This window comes from Engraulis encrasicolus, chromosome 13 (genome assembly GCF_034702125.1).
Source record: "Engraulis encrasicolus isolate BLACKSEA-1 chromosome 13, IST_EnEncr_1.0, whole genome shotgun sequence".
Lineage (NCBI taxonomy): Eukaryota > Metazoa > Chordata > Actinopteri > Clupeiformes > Engraulidae > Engraulis > Engraulis encrasicolus.
In genome coordinates, this window is record NC_085869.1 from 19,978,677 (window position 1) to 20,002,311 (window position 23,635).

Below are 23,635 nucleotides of genomic sequence, written 5' to 3' on the forward strand. Positions count from 1 at the left end.
TCTGCCAAATGCAATGTAATGTAATGTAATGAAATGTAATGATGCCATGTTGAATAGCACACTATTGCATTTTTGGAAAGCAATAAATAGCAACTGTCACCGTCGCTGTTAAATGTTCATGACACTCTTTCTCTGATCTAATTCACTTATTGTTAGGTAACATAGGCTGCCAACTACAAATCGGTAACAAGGCATGACACAGAAATACATTCAGAGTCCCTTTGCATAACAAGGGGATGACTTCCAGCCATCGCCCAAGGCTATTAGTCCCTTCTGTTTCATTGGGCGCTCCAGCATTGTGGGAAATGCATTTCCTTCAGGCGACCATGTCAGAACATAATGCATATTTAATTGCAGCGTTAATCTTTTATTGCATAAACTTCCTTCCCAATACATTTATGTTGGAAAAATCCATGACTAAATTCCATACTACGTCTCCAAGCGCTGGACATTTTAAGCGGTGCATATTGATTAAAACAGTTAACTGCTGCTTTCTCCTCAACGGGAACCTGCCAAGAAGATAATGATCTGGCGTGAGATACGGCCGTCGACAAAGAGCAATGGTGACATTTAAGTAGCATTTTACATGCATCAGTGATCAATTGGGCTCATCAAGGGGGGAGAATTTACAATCTGGTACCGCGGCCAATGTTGCCTTTTAAAACACATCTAGCGTTTTTGTAGTCGATTCTTGGCTCTGTCCATCTGCCCATCACCTCATTGGTATTCATTATGGTGTGTGTGTGATTATCAGAGAGCTGAGCTTGCACTTATGGTGAAATATAAATAATACGATAACAATATTACATAAGAATGGCGGGCGTTGAGGTTTAGGGGCAGATGGGGGTTGGGTGAGGGTGGCGGTGGGTGTTGTGGTGGGGGAAACACCTCGTTTTTCTGCCATTTGCCTGTAAGCGTGATGTGAGCCGTGCGTTTCCCTGTTTGACGATATTTATAGTGCGCATGTTTCGGAGCGGACCTCTGGCAGAGAGCCTTGTGTGGAAAACAAAGTGCAGCGGGCAGTAAATAACTGGAGCCTCCCCAGTAAGTGACATGTTATCTACCGAGAGGTCAGGAAACGCCAGAGAGAGAGAAAAAAGAGAGAGAGAGAGAAGGGTGGGACAGGACACACACAGTGCTTGCCAACAAGCCATTCATGTTTATATTTAGTCCAGCTATTAAACAAACTTCAGATTCCTGGTCTTATTTTTGACCTCCACGTTTCTTTCGTACAGAAATCACCGGCTACAAAGGATGTGATTGCATCAGAGGCCACGCAAGAAAGGGTAGGGGGCAAAAGTTGAGCATCACTTCCTTACTGAGGACGTACTTTGGGACCTTTCCTCCTAACAAGGAACCTCCTTGCCAGGCTGTTTTCATGAGGGGTGGGGATGGGGATGAGAGTGGAATGCAAAACAATAAATAGAAAAATAGATTGTGTTTATGGTGATCATGTTTTCTATGTAATTCATTGAGTTGGTTTCCTCTTATAAGTACTTAGGTTTTGTGTTAGAGGAGGACTTGTCTTTTAAGCTTCATGTTAAGCAATTGGTGTCAAAGTTAAAATTAAAGTTGGGGTTTTATTACAGAAACAGTGCTTGTTTCTCACAATCTGCAAGAAGGAAGTTGGTAGAAGCTACATTTTTACCTGTTTTAGATTATGGGGACATTTTTTTATAGAAATACCACCAGGGCACTTTTACAATGACTTGACTCTACTTATCACTCTGCTTTAAGATTCATCACTAGAAGAAAGCATTCTACGCACCACTGTGTGTTGTATGACCTAGTAGGCTGGCCATCACTAGATTTTAGACGTCATAAACATTGGCTTTTATTCGTATACAAGGCCTTAGTTGGCCAGCTCCCCTTGTATATACAGAGCCTTTTATCTTTTAGCAGTCAAGGATACAATCTACGCTCAAGTAGCTACATTGTTTTAAATGTCCCCATGATAAAAACTGAATTTGGTAAAACTGCTTTTATTCATTGTGCCCCAACTCACTGGAATGAACTGCAGAAATCTCTTAAGCTTGCTGTTTTTATGTCTGTAGCTGAGTTTAAAGCCTATCTTAATGACACTTTTAAATCTGTCTGCACTTGCTTTTAATATTTTAATCTCCTTCTAATGTTGTTTTATGTTTATTATTTTATGGTTTTTATTGTGTAATTTTATCTCTTTATCCATACTGATTTGTTCTGTTTTGTCTGTGTCCTGTCTGTAAATGTAACTTTTATGTGTGCTGCCGCCTTGGCCAGGGCTCACTTGTAAAAGAGAATTTTATTCTCAATGTGATTTTATTTCCCTGGTAAAATAAAGGTAAAATAAAAAAAAAAAAAAATTGATCAATCTACAGAATTACACACTCTACCCTTCACTAACCACTACCAGTGATGGTTATTCATTTATTTATGTCATGAATTATCTAGATGTTCTTCAGAATTCATAGCATAAACTGAATTACAATACCACAAGCTCTCGTACAGGTACACAAATATACCAGTGACTGATATTGGTTTCCAATTCCAAACTAATACACATAGAGAGTAAATTATTTCAAACTGTTTTCCAATTCTGTCCAACAAACTTTTCATTTGATGCTTTGCGGTCACTGTACTATTTGTCTTTCTCATGTGGTAATACATTGCTTTATTTCAGAGACAGAAAGTACCTGTGGACAAATTTCAATTGCTTATTACAGACCTATTTCACAGCGCTCCATACCTTGTTAAGGTGTTTGGACATGGATCCCAACGTGTTGTTATTCAAGTTCTCTTTGTCTGGCATCCCTGTGGAAATGGATACAATCAATGTTACTTTGTACATCAAGTAGTAACAAGACAGTACAAAATACAATGTATAGACATCCGACCCAGCAATACTAAACCTACTGTATGCTCAAATACTACCACATACACACAGTAGGTGTATTTCGGTCTGCTTGCCTAAGTGATGTAACAAATATAATATGCTAAGCATTTGTGATGAGAGGTTGTTAAAGTTGTGTTCCAAGAAAGTGGTAGAACAGTTCCCTCAGGAACATTTTAGATTCTTTTGCACATCGCTAATCGCGTGTGCCAGAGGCATAAGATTGGGGGTGACAGTGCTAACCAGCCGCACCAACTGAATTCCCCAAGTGTCATGGTCCTGATTAGCTGAGAAGAAGAGCTCCCGAATTCATCAGTTCACGCTAACTGAGACTGACTCATTCTCTTTATTTTCCTCCCAAAAGCACACCCACATACACACAAACACACACACATACACATCCACACACACAAACACACACACACTCACGCATGCGCACGCACACACACGCACACGCACACGCACACGCACATATGAATTATTCCCCTCTTGTGGTGTCTGTGAACGGTTGAAAGGGAGCAGCCATGCAGCGGGGTTATGCCAGGCTGTGCTTTTGTGAGCATCCCTAGGGGGTGAGGAGCGGAAGAAAAGGAAGAGGAAAGGATAAGAAATAGCAGAGCAGGGGTGAGGAGAGGAGAGGAAAAGAGAGGAGAGGAGAGGAGAGGAGAGGAGGGAGAGATGAAAGGAGAGGAGAGGAGAGGAGAGGAGAGAGTAGAGGAGAGGAGAGGAGAGGAGAGGAGAGGAAAAGAGAGGAGGGGAGAGGAGAGGAGAGGAGAGGAGAGGAGAGGAGAGGAGGGGAGATGAGGAGATGAGGGGAGAGGAGAGGAGAGGAGAGGAGAGGAGAGGAGAGGAGAGGAGAGGAGAGGAGGGAGAGATGAAAGCAGAGCACTGGAGAAGAGGAGACGGACGTAAGGAAAGGAAAGGACAAGGATGGAGAGCAGAGACGAGGCAGGGAGAAGAGAGGAGAGAAGAAAGGAGAGTAGTGGAGAAGAAAAAAGGAAAGGAAAGGAAAGGAAAGGAAAGGAAAGGAAAGAAGAGCAAAGCGGAGAGAAAGAGACGATAGAAGTGCAGAGGACAAGAGAGGAGAGGTGAGGAGAGAATAAAAGAGGAGAGGTGAGGAGAAGAGAGAAAGAAGAAAGAAGAAAAGAGGAGGGGAGAGAGGAAAAGAAGAGAGAAAGAGGAGAGAAAAAAAGAGAGGAAAGAAATAGGAGAGAAGAAAAGAGAGGAAAGAAATAGGAGAGAAGAAAAGAGAGGAAAGAAATAGGAGAGGAGAGAAAGAGGAAAGAAGAAAAGAGAAGAAAAGAGGAGAGGAGAGGAGGAAATAAAAGAGGAGAGGTGAGTAGAGGAGAGAAGAAAAGAGGAGAGGAGAGAGGAAAAGAAGAGAGAGGAAAAGAGGAGAGGAGAGGAGAGAGGAAAAGAGGAGAGAGGAAAAGAGGAGAGGAGAGGAGAGGAGAGAGGAAAAGAGGAGAGCAGAGAAATAGAAGAGAGGAAAAGAGGAGAGAAGATTGAGCTCACTGTCACTGCTGGGCCCACTTTCCATGACACCATAGGGCGGGGCGAGGAGGCCGGCCATGCACTGACGGTACTTCTGCAAGAGAGAGGGGAGCACAGAGTGAAAAACACAAACAACAAGACTATAATAATAATACTACCACAGCACTCTCCCCTGACTCGACACAGGTCTACATCAGGAACACGAACGCCGCCTGAGGCAGCTCTTTCTGAGTATGTTATTTATTATTTATTTATGAGGGGGACGAAAGAAAACATACGCCTGGCTGTCGACTTTGCCACAAGCCTGGCGGCTCTTTGACATAATAGTGGGACTGTGTGTGTGTGTGTGTGTGTGTGTGTGTGTGTGTGTGTGTGTGTGTGTGTGTGTGTGTGTGTGTGTGTGTGTGTGTGTAGGGGTGATGCCAGGGAGGGACAAAGGGGACAGTTGTCCCGGGCCCAGTGAGAGAGGGGGCCCAGAATTGGGTCCTCATTACATTGTATATATTGGGCTAGAGGGCCCTTTCAGATGGCTTTGTCCTGGGCCCGGACAAAGCTGCCAGCGGCCCTGTGTGTGTGTCTGTGTGTGTGCGTGTGTGTTAGTGTGCATGCGTGCTTGTGTGTGTGTGTGTGTGTGTGTGTGTCTGTGTGTGGGGGGGGGGGGTGCAGGGCGTGTGGGCTAGTGAAATGCACTTGCTTGCTACTGTGTGTTTGTGTGTGTGCGCCTCAAGCACAGCCATCACAGCCCACAGTCACAAAGTCAGCAGCGCTGGCTGCGTTACGCAATAACTAACTGGACACAGCTGGCAGAAAGAAGTGCTCAGCAGAAAATGTCACAGCCATCCCTGCCACCCATCTGACAAGCGTCCTGCTGCACAAGACACATTGCCTTTGGATTAAAGAGCGCCAAAGACACATACAGTCACACACACACACACACACACACACACACACACACACACACACACACACACACACACACACACACACACACACACCTTTAGGCGTTAGTTTAGTTTGTTTGCTTCGGGTTCGCATAGTTATGCAGTATAACACACACACACACACACACACACACACACACACACACACACACACACACACACACACACACACACACACACACACACACACACACACACACACATACGCACGCAAGCACACACACACACACACACACACGCACACACACACATGCGCAGTCACACGCACACACGCACGCGCAGTCACACACACACGCGCACACACACGCGCACACACACGTGTGCACACACACACACGCGCGCGCACACACACACACACACACACACAAACACACAAACACACCACCCTCGGCCGCCCATCTCCCCAACCCCATCCGCCCACACACAGACAGTAGTTCTGCAGTATTCTTCAGCTGCCAGTCAGGATCACATAATTATGCAGACTGGCATAGCTGTACTCCTCACAACATCCCAAAGGATACATCTGAGACCACACACAGAACATGCAGCAGAGGATGTACACCCACGATGCCCCTAGATCAGGGTTGGGGAACTGTTTTCATTCGAGGGCCACTTCAAAGTCCTTCATGGGAACACAAAGCAGGATTTCCCCCTGCACTTTGGGGCTACAACTACAGTATATCGAAGGTGGCCACCTTTCCAACAGACCTCCGCTTCACTAGGCTTCACTAACTTAATACTTACTGTATAATGCTAATGTAATTTCTAAGATTCCTTTGCAAAACATGTCATGTTTCATGTGAAACTGCATAACATTAAAATTATATCGGGGGCCGGATATGACGTATACCGTAAGTAGCCCTCGAGAAATAGGTTCCCCACCCCTGCTCTAGATCAAACATATGGCTACATACCCTTAGAACATAGATGGCCGTAGGCTGCAATGCCCATAGAACCCGTATGAGGAATGTATAGCTGATGCCCTTGAAAACGAGAGGAGCGTATGGCCGCTATGCCCAGAAGAACTCTCTGGTTTCTTCAATTATAGAGTGGACCAGATGGAGGATTGATAGGAGAAGTACGACTTGATTTAAGTTAATCAAATCTACTGAATCTGTAACTACTGAGGATAAAAAGAAATAAAAAAGGAAGAGAGAAACTACCTGCACACACTCTCTCTCTTTCTTTCTCTCTCTCTCGCGTGCGCACACACGCGCGCACACACACACACATGCACACATGCACGCACACACGCACACACACATGCACACACGCACGCACGCACACACACACACACACACGCACACGCACACGCGCACACGCACACACACACACACACACACACACACACACACACACACACACACACACACACACACACACACACACACAATCCAGGTTCAAGGTTCCTGTTTGATAATATTTCAGAGGAGACATTGTAAGGGGGCTACTGTTGAGTTTCCAGAAACAGCCAAAAGGCCAAAAACATTATTCTTTCCGAGTTATTCGACAGTCTGTAATGAGTCCGTGTTTGAATGGGTGGTGGCATTGTTGTTTTTCCCACCGCTTTGTCTGCCTTACCTAAACAAGATACAACAGCACTAATATTATGACAGGAAATCAAAGCTGCAGTGGTGAGCTGATTCACAGCTACTGTGGGTGAAAGGCTAGAGTATGGCCCTCCCTCCACCACTGAGTAAAATGCCCACCCTTATGAAAATCGACCATGGTTTTACTGTAGCAACCATGGTTTCTCTAAGTACTCCAACCAATAGTATTACTTCATGTTTTTTTTGGGTAACCATGAACCATGGATCATGGTTATTCATTGTTTTCATGTTTTTTTTTCAGCATGGTTTGTGTCTATGGTTTAACCAGTCACAAACCATTCTCAAAACCCATGGTTAATTGTGGGTTTCATGGTCACCCAAAAAAACATGAAAACTTGTTCGCAGCCGTGGTGTAATGGTCAATAGTCATAGTCAAACCAAAAAACGTGCTGAACCATGCTAAAAAAAAACCCATGAAATCATGGTTGAACATGAAACCATGGTCGATTTCCGTAAGGGCTGAAACATCAGACAGCTTCCCATTCCCACTCTGCCCTACCATCTGTTACAACAGTCAAACAGAAACTAGAAAACAGAAACAGGTACTAGCTAAAGTCTGAGCGCTCTTGAACAATTGGTGCTTTGATTTGATTTGCTGCCTCTCCAGTTTTGAAATCCATATATATGTGTTTTCATGTTTTCTCACCTCTTCTGGTTTATTGCTGTCAGCAATCCTGGCTGTTGTCATACAATCATGTCCTCTGTGACAGCTTATTTTAACTAACTAAAATTATTATAAAACTAGAAATGCACTCAGAAAGTGCAGACCTCCGCCAAGGAAGCTGTTTGATAGAACATTTGACTATGTTACACCTCAAGTCCTTCTGCCTTGTTTTTGTGGAGTTAGAAACTGGAATGTCAAAATTGGCCCTATCCAGCAATGGTGAAGAATCTTCTATAAAATTCCTTAATTCCTTCTATAAAAACACCACCAAAATGTAATGGCATGTTCCTTTCGCGATTTCCAACAACTTTCAAAACAAAACACAAAATTTCATCGAAATCCTTGCATAACTTTTCGAGTTATCCTGCTAACAGACAAACAGCCAAAGAGACAACCCAACACGACTGAAATCACAACCTCCTTGGTGGAAGTAACTATTTGTTTTCCAATTCTTTCATTTATTTTTTGAAACATCAGCATTACCTAATCACTTTAGGTGTCCCTTCAAGTAAATTCTAGTCAAGTGAAGTCGGCTTGATTGTCAATTTCTAAACACGCGCTGGTCATACAAAGAATGGAAATTACGTTTCTTACTTTCCCATGCAGACATAGACATAGACATAGACACAGACATGCAAAAAATATTTACATTTACTTTTGCTCAAGTCTTAATGGGTTGTTCCTCCCTGCTCCCGGTACAACTCCACTGGTCCCACGCATAGCTTTTATCTCTTAAAGAGACGGACACAGTAAATGATAGGGGTGTAATCTAATCAGTCAGACTACTACATGTCCAGGGTAAGCACAGCAGTAAGCACTTCTCTGCGGCACGGTTCTGATATCTGATCGTCTGAGCTCCCGAACAATGTTACAATACAATGATACAAAAGGGAGTACAGTACAACTGCATGTTACGGTACAAGGGGAAGAGTGAAATCAGTGGAATATAAGGCATTTCTGACAAGCAGTTTTCGGCTCCCCTTCAGTAATTACGATCACTTGTCTCCATTTAAGCATCACTCTGAGGGCCTGACCTAATCATCTGCAGTCTCATTCCCATTAGGGCTGACACGACTGCAGCACGCATGGCACTACACACGATTACTAGAGCTCAACACAGCCGCCGTCCATTCACCCACAGACGCCCCTCAATTACTGCCCATTACTCCACACATACACCACACACACACACATGCACACACACCACATACTGTACTATCTGTCTGGAAATCCTTCCAAAACGAAATGTGTATGGCAGTCAAAACAAAAGCACTACCTGTCCAAACTTCTTAATGGCCATTCATTGTGCCTTTCAATTCACTTCCTCCAGTGCTGTGTGAAGGTACTGAAGTCTTACTACTCTGGGAATCATTTCCACAGCAGCTCTAGAATACCTGGGGTGTGTTTCTCAACAACATCGTTGCTAACCAAGTTAGGAGCTTATTTGGTTGCAGGGCAAAGTCCTATTGGAAATGTAGTAAGTTGCTAACTGTCTAGTAACAATGCTTTCGAGAAATGGGGTCCTGGGTTGTACGTTTGTAAACCCACCCAGCTGCTAGGGATGTAAATAAAATCGAAATGTATCGATGTATCGGAAGTATCGGCCGGCGATTTAATCGCATTGCATCGTATCGTGGGGCATTCTTAAGAATCGAAAAGAATTGAATCGCTGGCCCCCTGCCCCTCCATAACACAATAGTAGTGGAAAAGTAATTGGAAAAAATCTAATCGAACCAAATCGCATCGTATCGTGGGGAATTCTTAAGTATCGAAAAAAAATTGGATCCCTGATTTAAGAAATTGATACCGTATCGTATCGTCATGAAGGCTGTGATTTACACCCCCACCGGCTGCGCACCCCTGGCTGTGCACTCTTCAACCTCTAATTGTTGGAAGCTGCTGTCACTCAAAAAATGACCTCACATGGTTGGCTACTTAGCATCTTGCCCCTCCTCACAACACGAATGTTTGTAAACGTGAAACCTGCAGTATGTATAGGTTCAGTTCTTTCCCATTTTGTAGCGTACATCAACACTCACAAACCAGATGTGCCCCATTGACTGCAAAGTGGTATGGGTTCTATGGTACTCCCTCCTACTGTAACTTCTGTGCATTCTCTTCGCAGTTATCTCTTCTTTACATATACCCTACTTTTTATCCCATACACGTCTCTAGATTCTAGTACACATTTTTGGCTCCCAAATGATGCTTTGCCATTGGCAGTCATTTGGTGGGCTGAGCCAAATGAATCTTGCACTGTGAGGAAATGAGGACAAGTGAGTGAGTTAACATACTATCTTTCAAAACTCCAGTTTAAGTGTCTCGCCTATACATAGAATCTCCCAAAACCTGGTGTAAATCAAAGTGTTATCACCAGTCCAAGCCATACAATAACAATTTAGTTTGTGATTGACCTCATTTAGTTTACCACAACTCTACTACTATTATATGCATAGTTCATCCCCAAAATAAGCTGTAGTCTTTCATCATAGCACCATCTTAGTTTCGCATTATAGTTAGTATCCTTCCTTATCCTATAATGAGGAACTAAAACACATACATTCCCACACACACATAACAATTCTATTCATTCAGCCGGCAGAGATTACATAATAATACGAGATGCGAGATTAAAACAGTCATTCCCATTGAGACATCGTGAGTGAAATACCATGGCAAAATTAACGCAGCCACTGGCCAGGGTTGTTCCACAGGCACGCTGAATGGCAAACGCGCTTGTCCAGAGCCAGTATCTCTCTCTCTCTCTCTCTCTCTCTCTCTCTCTCTCTCTCTCTCTCTCTCTCTCTCTCTCTCTCTCTCGGCTGGGCACACACACCTCATGCGGACGGTATCCCACAAGGCGCTCGGCTTTCGCTGTGCTGTCACATCCCCTGAGAACGCCTGTCATCATCCCAGACAGGCTTCCTGCTTAGTAAGGCCAATTATGCAGAATTAGCTGGATATTCTCAGCAGGGTGGGGGGAACCCCTGGGTCATGTGACGTACGTACCGAAAAATCACATCATGTACGGTATGTATGCATCAGCAGCCCTGTGGTCAGCCAAATCAAATGCATTATTTCATACTGCTGGCTAGGCTACACGCAGCACAGCACCACTACACCCCCTCAACAATAACATACAGTCAGGGCCACTGACAGGTTTGACTGGGCCCGGGACAAAATCATGTGAAAGGGCCTCCCTCTAAATACATACAATGCAATGGAGCCCCTCTTTCCCTGGGCCCGGGACAACTGTCCCCTTTGTCCCCATTTGTGTTGGCTTCCCTGCATACAGTACAGTAGAGCAGACTAATGCAGAGAGAGATGGGACATGACAGGCTGACGTGTTGGCGGTTTCGTGACATGCATCTCAGCTGATCTGAAGAAGTAATCAAGCCTTTGATGATCGCGCCCAAAAGACAGCAGCGGCCGTCTCTGGCACGGCTTTGTTGCGTAATGCGCGGCTTGCCCACCACTCCAGCGCCCACCAGGGTTGCCAGATGAGGCTGATGATTTCCAGCCCAAAAAAATGCTCAAAATCCGCCTGGAAGCACTAAATACATCCCAAATTCTATTGATTTCTATGGCCAACAAATTGGGCGTTTTTTTCTGCTAAATGCCATTTTTACCTGCAGATGGCCATCCTAAACAGTCCAATTGGGCGGGAAACCGCCAAATCTGGCAACACTGCCGCCCACTCTGTAAAACGGTGACACGCATCTCCATGTTAACATAAAAACAAGACACGCATGCGAAGCACATCGACAATGTTTAAAGTGAATTATTCAAAATACATTTTACTCCCACTTCAGTGGAGGATTACAGTAAATCTAGAAGCAAAGAAAATATGTTGGTCATTTTCTTTGGCTAGCAGCTAAGTACCGTGTACCAAGGGAATAAACAATCAAATCTCTCTGTCTTGGATTAAGTCTGGATAATGATTTCTTATGCTTGTAATCCCATCATTACGGGAGGGTTTTTAGGAAGCTATCATCCATCCAGCTCCATGTTTGACTGGATTTGCAGTGAAATAAATCTAAATGTGCACATTACAGTAAACCTTGACATGTAGTTGTCTGGCCCCAGGGGTCATGACAATCAGACTGTGGTGCACTGTGTTGTACCTGCTGTTGTCTCAGTATCTTAAGCTGATGTCTCCATGACCTTTGAACAGCAGGGATGGGCGCTCTCCCTCAAAAACTGAGAGCTAAGCCAGAGCTTTAGGTGCCGTTTACGCGTGTCCGTACATTTTGAAATATGGATATTATTTAATCCTGTTTAGATGTTCTATGTGTAAATGCGTTTTCAAAAAGATCCATATTTACACGTGGATCTTTTTGAAAACGCATTTGTTTTGGCCTTCCATCTACACGTAAACAGAGTTTTAAAATCTGCATATCAAAAATCGAGATTTTAAAATATCCCATTTAGGAGCCTAAAATGCAAATGCTACTATTAAGCTTTTATTTTTCATTCACATGTTGCGTTTACACCTAAACACACATAAACACACACCTAAAAATTCCATTTAAAAATATCCGGATACATGTAAACAGCACCTTAGACAGTGATACCAGTCTCTGTTACACTGTGTGCACTGCACACTCCTGGAAGTGCGAGGATGTGATATAGTAGTAGTAGTAGACATCAGGTGTGTATACCCACATTTTTTCACAGTTCACACACATTCATTCGCCTACACACACACACACACACACACAAAACACATCAGAGAATATTTTCAATGACCACATGAGTGCACAGACAACAGTACTGGGCACCACTGTGCCACGATGACAACAAGGTTGATGATGTGCCAGTCTCTCAGCTCATTGAATTTCTACTCCATTCCTCACATCAGAGGGTGTGTGTTTATATCGGCCATGACAGCTGCTCTTCTCCTGGCCAGCCCTCAGGGGGGATGCCCGTCTTGAACACCACACAGGCATCAATGCCCTCACCTCAGCAACCCACTGTGGTCTTCACAGACGTGTGTGTGTGTGTGTGTGTGTGTGTGTGTGTGTGTGTGTGTGTGTGTGTGTGTGTGTGTGTGTGTGTGTGTGTGTGTGTGTGTGTGTGTGTGTGTGTGTGTGTGTGTGTGTGTGTGTGTGGTCCGTTGTGGTTTGCTTTCATGAGGAGCAATGTTACTGCTCAGTAAAAACAACACAGTGATAATTCAACACTATGAACCTAATATAATCTAGAATAGAACATGTTGAATCAACTCTTTCAATGTTGAATTAACACCACATTTTTTCAGTGTGTTCTATTTACAACTCTAATGAAGACATGTTTCAGAGAAAAGGGGTTTCATTAGTCGAGGCAAACACATTAATTTTGAAACACGCCCTTAGGCTACAGAGGGTGAGAGGACTTGATTTAAGTTTTTCTCTCTTTTCTCTCTCTCTCTCTCTCTCCCTTTCTCTTTATTTTGGATAATATCTGCTCTGAAAAAAACAGACTGCTCCTCTTTCACACACTTGAGCACACATGGCTTCCCTCTGACCATGCATGGCAACACTTTTAGACTCAAATCTGAATTATTCATTCAAAATAACGCAGATGACATGACATGTGGTACACCTTCACATCACAACACTACAAAACTACAATGGCTACGTTTACATGAGACATTTAATTCCGAAATAACTCCCTTGAATTCTGAATAAAAGTCAATTCTGCTTTGAAAAACATCATGTAAAGACACAATTCCGAACTAAATGAAACATCAAAGTAAACTCGACGGAACTATTTAATTCGGAATTATTAATTCGGAATTAAAAACGTCATGTAAACGAAGCCAATAACACAGTTATTCCCGAAAGTCTGACTTTCACTGACAATAAAAAGAAGTCTCCAGCAAACATCTATGATGAGTTCAGGGCAGCAGTACTTCTCCACACACTTTCAAAGTACTCATGCACTAGTAGAATATTTAACGGCTGACCGAGCAGGACTCACCTAGACAAGTAAGTGGCCCATGAAGAACAGTCCAATTTTGGGGGCAAGAGGGTAGCAATAATCCTGTCTGGCCCTTTCTCAGACTCTCAGATGATGATGATGATGATGTCCAGCCCACAGCCCACACACAGCCCACGCTGCTCAAGTCTCAAGGAGAGTGGTGCTCCCTTATGTGGACGGAATCCACAACATCCTTCTCTTTCACTTTCTCTCTCAGTCTATTCTCTCTCTCTCTCTCTCTCTCTCTCTCTCTCTCTCTCTCTCTCTCTCTCTCTATTCTCTGTGTCTGTCTCTCTCTTTCTCTCTATCTGCTGTGAAAGGATGTGAGTGTCCCAGTCCTTCTCCTCTATCTCCCGCTATCTCTCTCTCTCTCTCTCTCTCTCTCTCTCTCTCTCTCTCTCTCTCTCTCTCTCTCTCTCTCTCTCACCGCCAGAGGAAGAACAGTGTAGCCTCCTGAGCTGGAGTTTTCCTGCCCAGCAGAGTGGCACCGCGCAGCTGACTTCCCCTCGCAGGGCAGTTGCTAGGCGATTACGCTACTCCAATCATTGCGCACTGATGAGCACACCTCACTCTCCCTCCCTCCCTCTCTTTCTCTCTTTATCCCGTCCCTCCTCCCTCTCTCGCTTGTTCACTGCACCCCCCCTCTTCATTTTCCCACTGTCCTCCTCTCCCTTGTGCTCTCTCTCTCTCTCTCTCACACACACACACACACACACACACACACACACACACACACACACACACACACACACACACACACACACACACACACACACACACACACACACACTTGTGAGCTACTACTACTATGCCATGTGGGCTCTGCTCTGTGTACTGAGTACTGAGTGCTAAGCCAGTGGCTCCCATAAGGACGGGGGTTCCTTCAATTATTTAAACTATTAAGCAGTATTTAGACCAAACACAGATGGGCATTGAAAAGTGGTCTCAAGCCAACGCTACATGATGTTTTATGCATAAGGGCTGAGCCACTGTCTTCACAGAGCAAACCCCTGAGACCAGAAAAAAAATATTTAACAAAAAAGACTCACTCAAATTTAGACAGGCTCAGATTTATGGGAATTATACTGTATGTGTCTTGCAGAGATACCGTGCTGCTGACAGAAGCCACCTTGAATTACATACTGAATGTGCAGCAGTATGAACTGGATTTGACCCTCCTTGCCACAATGGAAAGAGCATGAATGTTTATGTCACTATCTTGCTTCGGGCCTCATGCAAATGCCATGCTCTTTCCCTGGCCGTGTGTCTCAGCATCCCTGCATTAGAATAAAGACAGAGAGAGGAGGGCTGGACTGGAGGAGAAATAGGGCCCGGGCACTTTTAGCTTAAAAGGGCCCCTCATAATTAGCGGCACAGAACTGACTCACTCACAGGTGGGCCCCTATTTTCAGAAATGTTTAAAAAAAAACCTTTTTTTAACCCCTTAAGACACGGCATTATAAATTAGCTGTTACCAGAATGGCAATGACCAAGTCGTAATGTATTACTAAAGGCCCTGTGCACTGTCATGGTAGTGTAGTACTATAGTAGTTAACTTTCAATGTCTATTACAGCGTGCCACAGGAGGTACGGCGTGCATTAAGGGGCTACAACATTTCTGAAAATAGGGGCCCATGAGGGTGCAGGGCCCACCGGGAAATGCCCGCTATGCCAGATGGCCAGTTCAGCCCTGGTGGGGGGTTGGGGTAGATAGCATCTCATGCCTGACCTTCCAGCTGTACCACAGCCCAGCTCTGCCTGCTCAGGCTGCTCTGCTCAGGCTACTGCCAGGGTTGCCAGATGAGTCTGATGATTTCCAGCCCAAAAAATGCTCAAAACCCGCCTAGAAGAATAAATCCCAATTCTATTGATTTCTATGGCAAAAATTGGGCGGGTTTTCCTGCTAAAAGCCATTTTTACCCGCACACGGCCATCCTAAGCAGCCCAATTGGGCGGGAAACAGCCCAATCTGGCAACACTGGCTGCTGCCTGGCTCTGCTGCTTCCTCTACTGTGGCCAGACTGGCCGCACAACAAACGCACCAGCCAGCGCCATATCAAAAGGACATCATCTAATTGATACCAAAATCATAATAGTGCCTTCTGTTTGGGGCGCCGCTTTGAAATAGAAATGAGCGATTTCCTCAGAACTGGTGAACACGTGGGCCTTTCCACAAGAGGATGCTGCACCCTCTCTCTCTGTCTATCCTCACTCACTCTCTCTCGCGCTACCCCCCCCTCCTATCTCTCTCTCTATCTCTCTCTCTCTCTCTCTCTCTCTCTCTCTCTCTCTCTCTCTCTCTCTCTCTCTCTCTCTCTCTCTCTCTCTCCTAAAAGGGTGTTGATTCTCCTGAGCCATCATTGCCCTGCTCCTGTTCTGCCTGACACACTGAGTTAATACTGTAATAAAAAATGCCCATCGATCGATGTCAGCGTGTGGACTAAGAGGCCACGGGCCGCCACAGATACACAGCCACAGCCACAGCCACAGCGGTGTTTATTCATTACATAACTCCTGCCTGACGCATCTCTGTCAACTTGACTGGGCATTATCTTAGTGCATGTGTAGTGTAGTGAAGTGTAGTGTAGTGTAGTGTAGTGTAGTGTAGTGTGTGTGTGTGTGTGTGTGTGTGTGTGTGTGTGTGTGTGTGTGTGTGTGTGTGTGTGTGTGTGTGTGTGTGTGTGTGTGTGAGAGAGAGAGAGAGTGTGTGTGTGTGTGTGTGCACTTTGTTGTGTCCATTTGGATGTGGGGGTGGGTGAGTGAGAGACAGAGAGAAGGAGAGAGTGTGTGTGTGTGTGCGTGCATGCATGCATGCGTGCGTGCGGGCGTATGTGCGTGCGTGAGTGAGTGAGTGAGTGAGTGAGTGAGTGAGTGAGAGAGAGAGAGAGAGACCAAAAGAGTGAAAAAGCAAAAGAGTGGAATGTACTGTATTCACATGTGCATGCACATATTGCACGTGTGTACTGTACGCATTTTGCCTGAGATGAGTCTGGGTGGTCCTTACTCCTTACTAAGAGCAGGTACGTAAAGCAGGATTGAGATAGCTTTGTTATGCCTGAATATCTGAATAATGCCCCTGGTCCACTGTTCCAAACAAAACACTCCCCCACAGCTGAGTCTCTGATAAAATTTTAGCAAAAGCCACAGAAGCCAATACAAAAGTCTAATGATGATAAATATGCATACAGTACCACTCGATGAGCACAGGAAATCAGAGAGCAGGGTAGGGGTGTAAATCACAGCCTCCACGATGTATCGATTTCTTAAAGCAGGGATTCCATTATTTGATACTTAAGAAGTCCCCGCGATACGATTCGATTCAATATTATGTCATGAGGCTAGGGCATTGGACGGGGGCCAGCGATTCGATTATTTTCGATACTTAAGATATGATACGATACAATTCAATTAAATAGTCAACCATAGGATCGATGCATCGATAAATGATTTCGATCATTACTTACAACCCTAGAGCAAGGTACATAAAACAGTCAGCAAGCCAGACTGCACCATCAAATGGATACAGTAAGATATGGGATGACATTACAGACAGCAATGCAATTATAGAAGAGATGCAAGATGTCCTCTTAAAGTGGAAATTGTCAATTGGTTACTGAACTGCTATTTGCATGGCTAAATGACTGCCTCAACCTTACGCCATTCAAATTAGCAGCAGCACGCTTAGGAGACGGGTTTGCCTAAAGAGCCTGTCATTTACAGTAAATTAGGGTGTACTCTCCTACATAGTACAGTACATGCTGATTCTAGCTATTACACATATACAAAAATGTATACAGTAGATCCTGCTATTACACTTTCCATTATGCTTATGGGGAATGCTTTGGACATTAGACTGTTGACGATATCACAGTGCTAGGCAAAAGTGATGCAAGTATGACGTTTGAAGCATACTTCCGTTGCTTACCATGGTTGTTCAATAGTATTGATGTGGATATTTACATCCATATGGTTGTCATATTATGTACGTCAGTAGGTTAGTGGTGCGCACATCCAAGACGCAGGTGCATGACAAAAGGCCAGAATACTGTAAAAACAAAGAAGAATGTCCGCACACTGCTCCCGTGTTACTTATTTATTTTTTACTTTCGAGCTAGTCGCTCTTCATCAGACTACACATGTCATATTATGTACAAAATGCAAAAATACGCCTTCACTTTGAGGAATGTAGCATATGTACATACGTACACTACATTTGTGATGTTTTTTTCCAGCTTTCTCCTCAAAATGTTAAACTACGCCTTCAAATTGGAGGCATGTACTGTATATTGAGCAGCACATGAAGAAGTGTCCAAGAAAGTGATGTAGTGACATACTGTGCCTTCGCATGCTCGTACCCCGAGGGGGCGTTCATTTGCATGAGATAAAACTGCATGAAAACTTGGCTGCCATGTTGGAAATCAATTAGACACAAGGCAACAAGGAGAGCAAGAGAGTGCTGCCTCGTTTGTTACACAAGATGAAACTCATTGAGCAGAGACATGCCTTTTGTGATTGAACATGCACATTGAAGTACAGTGTGTGAGATAGAAGTATATAGAGAGACTGCCAATGCTGCCAATGTACGGCTGGAGACAGAGAGAGAAAGAGAGAGAGAGAGAGAGAGAGAGAGAGAGAGAGAGAGAGAGAGAGAGAGAGAGAGACAGAGACAGAGAGAGAGAGACAGAGACAGAGACAGAGAGAGACAGAGAGAAAGAGAGAGAGAGAGATTGCATGCGTTTGAGTGGTGGGTGACTGATGATATAACATCACTTTCATTCCTTATCTTTCCACTCCAAATCAAATGCTGTAGAAAACTTGGAGAGACTTAAAAGTGGCTCTTTGGTATGTCCATAACAAAACATATCTACATCTACGCACATAACCACAGCTCTGGGTTGTATTTCTTGAAAGCATCGTTGCTAGCCAGTTAGAAACTTGGGTAGTTGCCAATGGGAAATTGCATTGCAAAAAACAAAGTAGCTAACGTAGTTAGAAACTATGGTTTCGTGAAATGCACCCCTGGCCACTGACGCACATTTCTCTGAAAGAAATCAGATTAAAAAATCCTTGCCATCTCATCATATTTTTTCTTCTCTACCCAACATGCTGAGAGCAAGAAAACCAACAGCAAATAAATAAATCCGACTCATTTATTTATTTTCCGCGATCGCTCAGTGGGTGCTGGCAGGTTGGAAAAGCTTTTGGAAAAGGGCTATGAGTGAGTAAGTGGTAAAAGCAAGTGAGTCGACCCACGCACAGTGGGCCCCACCCCGCCTGGCGGCAGAGACAGACTTTACATTAGACAAACCTAGGCAATTGCCTAGGGCCCTCCCTGACCGAATCTGCGCTATAGGGGCCCCCAACTGTCAAACCAGTCATGATGAACACACAAAAAGTATGCCTGATCTTACTTCGTCGCTTATGTAAAGTAATCGAAGATATAAGCTTGACAAGACATTCAAATAGCACCCTCACTCCACCCTCGCTCCTCCCATGCCAATTGGTGACCCCTATTTTGTGTATGTATCTACAAATGACTTTTGAGGGCCCCATGTTTATATTTCGCCTAGGGCCCCAATGTGGCTAGATCTGCCCCTGCCTGGTGGAGTCCAGTCAGTGCAGCCCTGTAGCCGGCCCAGAGGGCCCGCCGCGTCTGCGCCACTTCCTCTCCATCAGCTCTCCCTGCTGACACGGCAAACCAAACCAAACCACCGCCCACCGCACCGCACCTCGCCCCACCCCAAACCACCGCCCACCCCACCCCACCGCACCGCACCTCACCCCACCACACCACACCATCCCCCAAACCGCCACCCACCCCACCCCACCCCAGCTCAGCTTAGCAGCTCTGTGCCAGCCAGCCAGCACAGCACAGCACACATGGCACTTCCACTAAGTCACATACAGTAAAGTACACAGCAAAAAAAATCACAGAGATCACACACGCACGCGCACACACACACACACACGCACACGCACACACACACGAGCGCCGCGCCGCGCACACACACACACGCACACACACACACACACCACCTCAGCAAAGAGCACAAACACTTCATTTCTCCACATTGGTAAAAAAAATATATATATATATATATACGTACATGTGTATACATAGTATATATACACGGACACGCACACATACACACCATCACTATAACATCCACTGTGGTGACAAGCATAAAATTAACATTAGCATTTATATCTATATGTCAATGCACATCAACAATGCATCTACAATATACAAGTAACTACAGTACATGTACAGTTTACACACATATAGATTGAAAACACACCGAGGGGTATCCTAAAATCAAAACGAAGACTAACATGATATCATATGCTATCCTCGTGTGTGTGTGTGCATGTGTGTGCGTGCGTGCGTGTGCGTGCGTGTGTGCGTGTGTGCGTGTGTCTGTGCATATGCGTGTGTGTGTGTGCATATGCGTGTGTATGTGTGTGCGTGACGAGTGTATGTTACATGAGGGGATTTCACTGTGCCTACTCTGTTGAACAAACATTGGCACGACTGCCCTCTCCAAACGGCCACAGCTAAGCTGAGCCCGGATGAGTTAGCAGGGGCAGCCAAGCCTGACCTGACCTATCACACTGGGGCTGGTGCTGATGTCAGGAGAACGCCCAAAAAAAACAACATCAAACCACCATCAATGTCCCTGCTGCTGCAAAACAAAAAAAAACACCATAGGCTCTTTTCCACTGCTGGTTTTCTGGTAGGCCTACAGCTCGACACAGCGTGACTTGGCTGCCACTTTTTTGCTTTTCGATTGGGCTCAATCGAAAAGCAAAAAGTGGAGACTGAGTCACGCCACTGGAAAAGAGCCTCATGAGTATTCGCACTAGCCTGGGCGAATAGCCGACTGTTGATGTGCGGAGGCAAAATTTGTGGGCGGAGCACATAGGATGGCGTCGCCAGGCTACATTCGCACGCCAATTAACAGGAATAGGGAACAAACATGAAAACCAGAATTCAATTTCCAACAATTGGGGACTTTTTCTTTTATAAATGATACCCTCTGTGAGTAGTACACTGTTTAGGGATAATACGGAATGACGGGGTGCTTCTATCTCTGTTAGAAGTCGTCAGACGATGCCATGAAACATCACTGAACATCTTGTTAGCATCTGTGGTTTTGATGTGAATGCATGCGCACAGCGACGCTGATCAAAAGAAGGCTGTTAGAAAAAGCACGGCAATCCTGTCATTGTCTATGTGTTCTGCATTGCTAAACACATGAGCCATGAATACATTTAAAAAATGGCCTTGTTCAGTTCATTCAGCAAGCACTTCCATCAGGCTCCACTACTGTGTGTGTGAGCATGTAACGCCATGAGATTTCCACAGGGCAAAAAGGGACAAGTGTGTGGGTGGAGGCAGGGCCGTTGACAGCTTTGGCCGGGCCCAGGACAAAGTTGTCTGAAAGGGCCCCCCCCAGCCCAATACATAAAATGTAACAAAAGAACCCAATTCTGGACCCTTCTCCCTCTCTCCCTGGGACCGGGACAACTGTCCCCTTTTGTCACCCCCTGTCAGCATCCCTGGGTGGAGGGAACAGGAGGTCTGTTCCAGGGACTACTGTGGGCCCCGGGGCCCCTCCGAGTAAAGCAGCTTGGTTCCCAAGAGGACGAGGAGGCTGCATGCCCTCTGGGACTGAGGCAGATTTGCTGGGCGTCCATGTGACTCGTTTGCATTGAGAAGCTCTTCTCACATCATGTCAACTGCTGTTAAGAAACAAGCTCTGTAAAAATGCCTTTCTCGTTCTTTTACATTTAACTGTGATCATTTACGTGTATATGTAAAAGACTCATCAGAAAACTGGACAAACTAGGTTTCAGCACCTCCCTCTGCAACTGGCTGCTGGACTTCCTGATGCAGAGACCACAAGCAGTACGGGTAGGGAATAACACCTCAAGCACCCTGACCCTGAGCACGGGGGCTCCGCAAGGTTGTGTTCTCAGCCCCCTGCTGTTCACGCTGCTGACACATGACTGCACAACGACCCACAGCACTAACCATCTAGTGAAGTTTGCGGATGATACAACACTGGTGGGCCTCATCACTAAGGGCGATGAGACCCACTACAGAGAAGAAGTAGACCTGCTGGCCAGATGGTGCAAAGACAACAACCTCCTGCTGAATGTCAACAAGACCAAGGAGAATTGTTGTCAACTTTCAGAGGGGTCCCAAAAAACAACTGCCACCACTGACCATCGACGGTGATGCTGTGGAGAGAGTGAGCAGCACCAAGTTCCTTGGAGTGCACATCAGCGACGACCTCTCTTGGACCACCAACATCACTGGCGAAGAAGGCCCATCAGCGTCTCTACTTCTTGCGCAAACTAAAGAAGGCAAGTGCTACACCCTCCATCATGACAACATTCTACAGAGGAACCATAGAGAGCGTCGTGTCCAGCTGCATCACAGTGTGGGGAGGAAGCTGCACGGAGAAAAACAGGAAGACACTCCAGCGTGTTGTGAACACAGCGAAGAAGATCATTGGAGTATCACTCCCCTCCCTGCAAGGACATTTACACACCGCACGCCTCACCCGAAAAGCAACTGATGATCATCAAAGACACAAGCCACCCTGCACAGAAAACTGTTCAGCCTCCTGCCCTCTGGAAAGAGGTACAGGCGCCTCCGTTCCCGTACCACCAGGCTTGCAAGCAGCACGATGCATCAAGCAATCAAGATACTGAACACTCAACCCACTCTCCCTTCACTGTCAGCCTCTAGCCAGCCAGCCCACTGACAACGCTCCCCCCCCCCCATCCCCACCACCATATCTGCGACTGAACATTCCACCTGCACTACTACATCTCTGACTGAACTTTCAACCTGCACTAACTCAAAACTTACACACTCACACACACACACCCACACACACACCCGCACACACACACACACACACACACACACACACACACACAACACACACACACACACACACACATTACATACACACAAGCACATACTGCACTTTTCTGCACTTTCTGCTAAACCCAAACATACATACTTTCTCACACTGACCACACAACTCATTACTCACACATCACATAGACACACACACACACAGGTACACACACACAGACGCACACCGCACTTTCTACCTGCACTAAACACACACACACACACACACACACACACACACACACACACACACACACACACACACACGCACAACAAAACACATAAACAACAAACACACACACACACACACAATACTGCTGCTGTGTATTTAAAAAAAAAAAAAAAAAAAAAAAAAAATAATAATTAATTATTTTTTTTTCTTCAAATGCTACTATTACTATGTCAGAACGCTATAAAGGACTTTTAGAAAAAGCACAACAAATACCCTCCTCTTAATGTATGTTCTCTACAAGTCTTCTGTTGTCCAGTCTTGCACTTTAATGTTCTGTATGTGAGCAATGTCTACGTCCATACTGTCTATGTCCATGTATGAGTACTGTCTATGTCTATACTGTCTATGTCCTTACCTAGATTAGTCTATGTCTGCATGGGAGAGCAAGAAACGCAATTTCAAATTCTTTGTATGACCAGTGCATGTAAAGAAATTGACAATAAACTTGACTTGACTTGACTTGACTTGAGAATGACGAAGGGTTGTTTCACAGAGGTGTTGGGGGTGAGTACTTTCGGGGGTAGGTGGATGAGTGGGCTGTTCAGCATGAAGGAAGATTCCCATGACTGATGGAATGACAGATTCAAATCTGCACGCTTGAAATCCATTTCTGTGTTTTATTCCTAGCCTGATTATCATAGATATTTAAATCTCAATTCCATTTGAAGCAACACCACCCAAGGTGTTGCGTCACTAGGAGGGCGCAGCCTGGCTATTTCATTCCATGGCAGAACATATTTTATTCAATGCTCTGCCATGGAATATAACACAAACAAAGGATTTCAAGTGTGCAGACTCTTCACTCTAAAACTTAAATCAGCCTTTGGCCTGCACCGTAGCCTGGGATATGCATGATCTTCCTTCTCAACTGATGAAATTACATGAACACAGTGTTGTTCCATGTCAAAGTGAGAGAGTGGACATGAATAGTA

The 23,635-nt window shown here is 45.0% G+C and overlaps 1 protein-coding gene across 1 annotated transcript in view; it reads right to left on the minus strand.

Annotated features, from left to right (window-relative positions):
• rapgef4a (Rap guanine nucleotide exchange factor 4a) overlaps positions 1-23,635 on the minus strand; it is a 63,476-nt gene that overhangs the window by 28,618 nt on the left and 11,223 nt on the right. Inside the window, exons 5-6 of the mRNA XM_063213403.1 lie at positions 4,385-4,457; positions 2,726-2,790 (exon numbers count right to left, since the gene is read on the minus strand). Coding sequence (XP_063069473.1) covers positions 2,726-2,790; positions 4,385-4,457 — 138 coding nt within the window. The remainder of the gene's footprint in view (positions 1-2,725; positions 2,791-4,384; positions 4,458-23,635) is intronic.